The sequence below is a fragment of the Sardina pilchardus genome, chromosome 7 (genome assembly GCF_963854185.1).
Source record: "Sardina pilchardus chromosome 7, fSarPil1.1, whole genome shotgun sequence".
Lineage (NCBI taxonomy): Eukaryota > Metazoa > Chordata > Actinopteri > Clupeiformes > Clupeidae > Sardina > Sardina pilchardus.
The window spans coordinates 25,903,640-25,911,139 of NC_085000.1; the positions used below are offsets into that span (position 1 = coordinate 25,903,640).

Here is a 7,500-nt window from a genome sequence, read left to right on the forward strand (position 1 = left end):
AAAGGAATTAGAATGCCTTAAAAGGTCATAGATAGTCAAAGTCTTGGCAACACACAGTGAGCCATTTGTATAGAATTGCAGTGTGTCCCGTACAGTGTTATTTTGAAGTGCTAGTGTTTTTTTCATGAGCCCTAGGTGCCAGTGGTTGTTTTACGTGTGGGTCTTTGGCATCTTCAGTAGTCGTTTGCTTTTGTCAAACTCAGAGAATGCCCTTTAAAAAAAGGGCTCATTTATTCACTCTATCCTGTTTGAAGAGTCAGGTGTGCAGGTTTTTTTGTTCACCTGTTTGTTGTGGACCATAAGTCCTCCGTCTCCCTCTCTCTCTCTCTCTCTCTCTCTCTCTCTCCCTCTCTCTCTCTCTCTCTCTCTCTCTCTCTCATTCGTTCTCTGCTCAGTGCTGACAGGTAGCCTAGGGAACGTGTGAACAGGCAGGGAAGCCCACATCTGGTGAGTGTCAGGCCAAGGTGTGCAGCTTTATTCTGTGGCTTGCCCCCTCGCTTTGATATCCGAGGGGCTCAACGAGAGGAGGAAACCGCTAGTCTGACAAGTGCAGGGTTCACTGAGATTAGGCAACACACACACACACACACACACACACACACACACAAAGTGTTTTGTGGCCTGTGGGTCTATGGGGGACTTTTCTGCTAATGAGTCTAAAACACCCAAATCTATTAGGCTCAGGATTACCGCCTCACAACACATTCCGACAGCCTCTCAGTGGTGTATGTGTGTGTGTGTGTGTGTGTGTGTGTGTGTGTGAGAGAGAGAGAGCCACAAAACTTATTCAGACATTGTATATAGACATCAGGGGGGCATTGCTTGTAGAAGATTGAGTCAGATATTGAGTCAGTATGTGTGTGTGTGTGCTCCAATGATGATGATGAGGATATGTAAAAGTTATGGGGCTGTCACTTGTAAAAATGTTGAGTGGCTCACTGTGTGTGTGTGTGTGTGTGTCTGTGTGTTTGTGTGTGTGTGTGTGTGCATCCACTGCAGTGATGATTCATAAGTTGTATCCAAAAGTAGTAAAAGTGTTCCTGGTAGTAGATGTTTACTGGGTGTCTGACGTGTGTGGTGTGTGATGTGTTTAGGGCAGTGGAGGGCATTCTGAAGGAGCTGCGGTGGATGTGGCACAATGAGTAGGGTGAGAGGTACAGTACTCACTCATAAAGGTGTGGTTTTACCGGCGGACAGGAAAGAACGGGTGTGTGAGTGTGTGTGTGTGTGTGTGTGTGTGTGTGTGTGTGGTTGTGCTTGTGTGTGTGTGGGTGTGTGTGGATGTTGATTGAGGACGTGATTATGTCTGGCATGCATAGTAAAAAACTCAATAGCGACAGCCCTGCGCTGGAACAAAGCGCTGTGAATTCCTGTTGTTCCACCCGTGCCTCGACCTTTTAGTGGAACACATCGACTGTAGCAGATTTCCTGTTGTGTTCCTCTCGTGAACACTACGGCTACGGTGTCCTGGAAACAGTCTGTGTGTACATGAGAGGCACGTGTTTGTGGACATAAGACATGGCGTAGTTTACAGTTCAGGACTTCTTAGATACGATGTGGCAATCTGGGAAAGGTTATTATATGTGTTATATTCATGTATAGCATGAAATCCTTTTCTTGATTCATTCTCAGTCAGGAATGGTGTGTAATATTTGGACCACTTTGTTTTTTTCCTGGAATTTAAGACATGACCTTGGAGCTCAGGGTCATATTATACATAGCACATATTGCTTATTTGTCTTAGATATATACAAACAAAAAAAACTTTTTACATTATGGTTCACATACACAACTTTGTCAGATTTATATTGGGCGCACTTATTTTGATAATGAATCATTTTCAGGCTGGCTCCCAAACCAAACCAAATGAAGTTTCTGTTATGATTAATGGGACCATTTGCTTTAGTCTCTAGTCTGTCAAGTCAAGAGTCCTTCAACACTCTTATTAAAAGCCCTGTTATATCAGGCACTCGATTGGCCGCACAGAAAGATCTGGAAGGTCATGGAGTTTAACCTCTTTAGCCGAGGCAGGAATGCGCAGGAGAACTCTGCGCCAGGGCTGGCATTCTTGTCTATTAGATATGGCTCTGTTGGGATGGACCCAAAAGTCATTTGTGTATTCACCAAATAGCAAAGATTGTATTGTTTACAAGTGTTAGTATGTGTGTGGTTGTGCCTTTTGCCTTTCGCCTGTCTGCCACTGAATGTTTTTGTTAGTTTGTTTGTTTGCGTGTGTGTGTGTGTGTGTAGTCAAGTCATTAGGAGGGGAATGTCTGCCTCTCTGATTTTGTGTTTTTGTTCCCAGCTTTAGGAAAATCCCACCTCTTGTCTTGTGTGACATGAGGTTTTTTTTTTTTTGCTGCATTACAAAGTAAATCTCATTACAGTAAAAGGCACCCTCTTGTCTGTGTTTGTGTACATGTGTAAATTAACTCTCTCTCCCCCCCCCCCTCTCTCTCTCTCTCTCTCTCTCTCTCTGCTATTCTCTCTCTCCAGGGACCCTGCTCAAAGATGGCAGCCAGCTCCGGGGTCCAAGGCGGCCATGTTGGTGAAGGTGAACAACACTGGCAGGAACCAGTCGCCTGGACCCTCTAGCACCTTACAGCTCCTCCACTTCGGCAGCAACAGCAGCAGCGGTAGCAGCAGCAGCGCTAGCAAGCCCCTTTACCCGGCACACATCGACCGCACGGGACCTTTTGGAGCCAAAATGGCCGTCCCCGGAGACCTGAAGCAGGCGTACCACCTCAAGAAGTCGGACAGCGGTAATTTCGGCCTGATCATGCCCAACGCGAGTACGCCGGCTTTCCAGAACCCGCAGCGGTCGCAGGCTGGCACACCTCGACCCTCTTCGCCCCAGTACGGCGCCACCGCCGCGCCCATCTACGACGAGCCGCCCAGGGACCCCCCGATTTACGACGAGCCCCCGATGGAGATGGAGGTGGAAGGGGCGCACCTGCTGAACCGCCCGTCGCCCCTGCCCTACTCCCCCAGCCACAGCCTGCCCCGGCTGGGCCAGCCCAAGCTCCTCCAGTACCCTGCCTCCCACATGGGGGCCAAGCACCGGAGGAGCCCGTCTGCTACGGAGTACAGCCCTGCAGGGCGGGAGTGCATCAAGCACATGGTGAACGTGGATCCTGCCGCCGGCGCCAAGCCGGGCCTGATCCTGACCCACTCCCAGGGGCTGCCCTCCGCTCCCGAATCGGCCTCCGTGACGGGCGCGATGCAGAGCCAAGCGCAGCTGCACCAGCAGCAGCAGCAGCCTCTGTCCCCGGCCCAGGCCCAGAAAGGGGGCTCTGTGGGAGGCGGGTGGCCTCAGCGGGAAGTGAGCCTGGAGAAGAAGCAGTCGTTGCGGCTGCTGGAGGCCGGCGTGCTGAAGAGCATGGAGGCGCGGCACAGCCGCCAGAGCAGCCTGGCCTCGCAGCAGGAGTACCCGGGCCCCGCCGCCATCACCTACCAGGACTCCGGCTACTCCACCGGCCCGTCGCCCAGCCTCCGCCGCAAGAACCGCCGACGACCCCCCGGGGCCGGCCTGGCGGGCACACCCACCGCCACCGCCGCCTCCGCCACCGGCACCGGTCAGTGCAGACCGGGGTCGGTGGGCAGCACCGGGGAGCTGAACGCCCTCAACGAGAAGCTGATGGCGGAGATGCGGGCGGTGGTGAGCCGCTCCAACACCATCCACGGCAGCAAGGCCAGCCTGGACACGGAGATGGGCTCGGAGACGGGCTCGGCCCCCCGCGCCCGCACCCCTCTGGGCTCGCTCCACAAGTACGCCGGGGGTGGAGGTGGCGGTGGAGGAGGGGGGGGATCCACGCCCAGGCGCGGGGGCTCCAGGGAGGACATGAGCGCCAGTAACCGCTCCCTGTACCGGGCGGCCGGGGGCAGTCACGCCGAGCTGCCCCTCTCGCCGCTGGCCGCGGAGGGAGGCGGGAGGCAGAAGCGCACCTACGAGAAGGTGGACTCGCTGGAGAAGAGCATCACCTCCCAGACCAGCCTGTCCTCGCCAGAGCCACCCAGGACACCCTCACAGGTACACACGTGTGTGTGTGTGTGTGTGTGTGCGTGTGTGTGCGTGTGCGTGTGCGTGTGCGTGTGCGTGTGCGTGTGTGTGTGCGTGTGCCCCCTTTAGGCATATACTGTTATTCTACTTACATTCTTGCTGTCTATTTTAGTTGCGCTGCTTTGGCAACACGGATTTAGTTGATTTTTTGAGTGTGTCTGTGTGTGTGTGTTTGTGAGTGTGTGTGAGTGTGAGTGTGTGCGTGTCTAAATAGTTTGCGTTAGTGAATGTGTGTGTGTGTCTGAATAGTTAGCATAAGTGACTGTGAGTGTGCATGTGTATGTGTGTGTGTGTGTGTGTGTGTGTGTGTGTGTGTGTGTGTGTGTGTGTGTGTGTGTCTGTGTGTGTGTGTCTGTGTGTGTGTGTGTGTGTGTGTGTGTGTGTGTGTGTGTGTGTGTGTGTGTGTGTGTGTGTGTGTGTGTGTGTGTGCATTCTTCTCCAGCTGTGAGGTGGGTCTTGTCACATGTGACTGGGTGTGTGTGTAATGAGCTGGTTGCATTTCTGCAGGTCAGCTGTACTTGGAATGTGACACACACACAACCCCCCCCCCCCACACACACACACACACACACACGCACATACCTCCCTTCCCCTTCGTCAGGTCAACCTGTGTTGTTTCTTCCTAGTAGGCTATATTTTTGTCGTTTGTGACTCTTTTACTCGCTCCTTCTCTTCCTCCTCTCCTCTCCTTCCATGCGTGACAGCGTGAGCCTGTGTTTGTGTAGCTTTCCCTCATCCTGTGTGTACTTTAATCTCCTCTTTTCTCTCTTGTCTTTCTTTTCTCCTTTACCTGCTCTGTCGTTCATCTGAGCCATCTCTTTTCTCTGAGGGATTCACTGTCTCTCCATCTCTCTCTGTTTGTTGAAGGGAAAAAAAAAATGTCTGTCTCCATCCTGTCGCCGTAGAAACAATGCCGGAGCGAGCGGCTTGCTTAGTGCTTCCTGTTGCCACAGTCTGTGTTCCATTCCAGGAAAAGGATTTCTTAGTGGAGCCTCTCCCGCTCTCCCATCACATCACGTTTGCCGCTGCACTTTCCTCTCCTTTTATTTTCCTGTGAAACTCCTTATTTATAAGATGGGTGTGTGTCTGTGTGTGTGTGTGTGTGTATATGTATATGTGTGTGTGTGTGTGTGTGGGAGCCAAGAGATTTGGAGTGGCCTGATTGTTAAAGACATGGCGCGTGTTTATTTCAGTTAGCCTAATTTTGGGCCCTGATGGGGTACTCCTATACACTGTCTTTTGGGCGAGTAAGATTCTTGTGTGTGTGTGTGTGTGTGTGTGTGTGTGTGTGTGTGTGGTTTTTTTTTTTTTCTCCCCTCATCGTTCTTTTCCTCTCCCTCCTTTTTTATGGAGTCAAGCTGCATCCTCCCCCGTATGCTGGGAGGCCCTATCCTCCACGGGGATTTAGGGAGCCTGTGAAGAGGAGAGAAAGGGAAGAGGGAAGGAGAGAAAAACAGAGAGGAATGATAAAAAAAAAAAAAACGGCGACTCACCAGGGCTGATTATACGTTTGCAGAACATGGTATTGTGTGTGTCTGTGTGCGTGTGTGTGTGTGTGTGTGTGTGTGTGTGTGTGTGTTGGGGAGTGGGGGTGTATGGGGTGGGGGGGTATGAAAGGCGGCAGAGCTTTGATGGGGGTGTCACTTCCTTGCTCAGATGAGCCATGCTGCTTAGTCACCTCAGCTGCACAACAGAGGAGAGAGGGATAGAGGAGGAGGAGGAGGAGGAGGAGGAGGAGGAGGAGGAGGAGGAGGAAGAGGAGAGAGGGAAGGAGGCACGCCAAGAGGCACAGAAAGATGAGGAGAGGATGAGGAAGGAGAGGAAGCGGTGCGTTGCGCTCACCTCCACTGGCTCTCAGTCTCAGGTGAGTGGCCGCTGCTCTGAGGCACAGGTGAGGGAGAACAGGGGGATGGGGGAAACAGAGGGCTTTTGGAATCTCTTTCAGAGGGAAGAGTGGTACGAGTTTGTTTTGATGCGGGCGACACAAAAAAAGAGGAGAGAGAATAGAGGAATGTTGCTCGGCTCCTGCGATGAAAAGATGGGGAGAAAAGCGATTGTTTTTCAGTTGTCAACGGATGGAGCTGGAGATGGAGAATGGAGATGGAGAGATGTTGTTGTGCGCCGAGGCAGTAGCCAGCATGACAAGATGTTTACATGTGAGAAAAGTGTAGCGAGATGTTGTCACACAAACACAGGAGCAGACAGATGAGAGATGTTATTATCTGGAATGCATGGGAGGATGGAGGGATGTCATCATGTTCAGAGAGAGAAAAGAGAGAGAGAGAGAGACAGAGAGATGTGGGGGATGTTGCTCTATAAAAGCGACAGACGAGGTGGAGAAACACTGCTTTAATTAGCATAAGACAGGGTGTTGTTTTAAAGGGAAAAAAGAGAGGGAGTGAGAGACAGACAGAGAGAGAGAGCGAGAGAGCGAGGGAGAGAGAGAGAAAGAAGGTGGACAGATGCTGTGCGGAAAGGAGCAGGACGACAGATGAAGGTAAGAGAGGAGATGTGAAGGTATGTGGATGTGCAGATAGAGGGATGAGAGGGAGAGAGAGAGAGGATGAAGTGATGACAGACACACAGATGGAGAGATGAATAGGTGGTGACTGCAGCAGTGTGCATTATTGGACAAGAAACAAGAGAGAGAGAGAGAGAGAGAGAAGGAGAGAATATGAAAAGATATGAGGGTACAGTATATACTGAAGATATGAGAGAAAGAAAGAGAAACAGATAGAGTGAAAGGGTGATAGAGAGAGAGAGGCCGAGAGATAGAGAGAAACTGAAACAGAGGTAGAGTGACAAAAGAGAGAGGGGGAACAGAGAAAAAGAGAGAATGAGAGCAAGAGAGAGAGAGAGAGAGAGAGAGAGGGGAGTGAGGGAGCGATATGAGGCTGTGTGCTGGAGCTGTACTGTTAGATGTAGTTGTGTGTGAGAGAGAGCGGTGGTGTGGTGATGGGGCTGTGAGCTTGCACAGGCACACACACTCTCAGCCAGCAGCAGCAGCAGCAGCAGCAGCAGCAAGTAGGTCACCAGCAGAGCGGCAAGTGTGTGAGTACCAAACTTGCTTGGTCTTGCTCGGCCTCTACACGTGTGTGTGTGTGTATGTGTGTGTGTGTGTGTGTGTGTGTGTGAGTTTGTGAGTTTGTGTGTGGGTGTGTGTATGTTTTAGATACATAGGCTAAGTAAACTGTTGCTGAATCATGGTATGGTATCATGTTATCATAGCATGGTATGACGATTAGGAGAGAAGAGAACACTCTCAGAAAAGCAGAAAGAGAGAGTGAGATTTCAGAAGTGGAGACACACACTGAAGGAGTGTGGGTGTGTATCCGTAAGTGACTTCCGTACGGACCGCTCCTGTGCGCTAGCCGCCGCGTTAGCAGTGACTCACCCTGTGTGTGTGTGTGTGTGTGTGTCTTAAGTAAGCGGTGTCTTTT

At 51.4% G+C, this 7,500-nt stretch overlaps 1 protein-coding gene across 3 annotated transcripts in view; it reads left to right on the forward strand.

The window, feature by feature from the left end:
- LOC134087789 (rho GTPase-activating protein 39-like) overlaps positions 1 to 7,500 on the forward strand; it is a 78,656-nt gene that overhangs the window by 64,640 nt on the left and 6,516 nt on the right. For all 3 annotated transcript variants that reach the window (XM_062541535.1, XM_062541534.1, XM_062541536.1), the window contains one exon: positions 2,497 to 4,030. In XM_062541535.1, coding sequence (XP_062397519.1) covers positions 2,543 to 4,030 — 1,488 coding nt within the window. In that variant the 5' untranslated portion in view covers positions 2,497 to 2,542. The remainder of the gene's footprint in view (positions 1 to 2,496; positions 4,031 to 7,500) is intronic.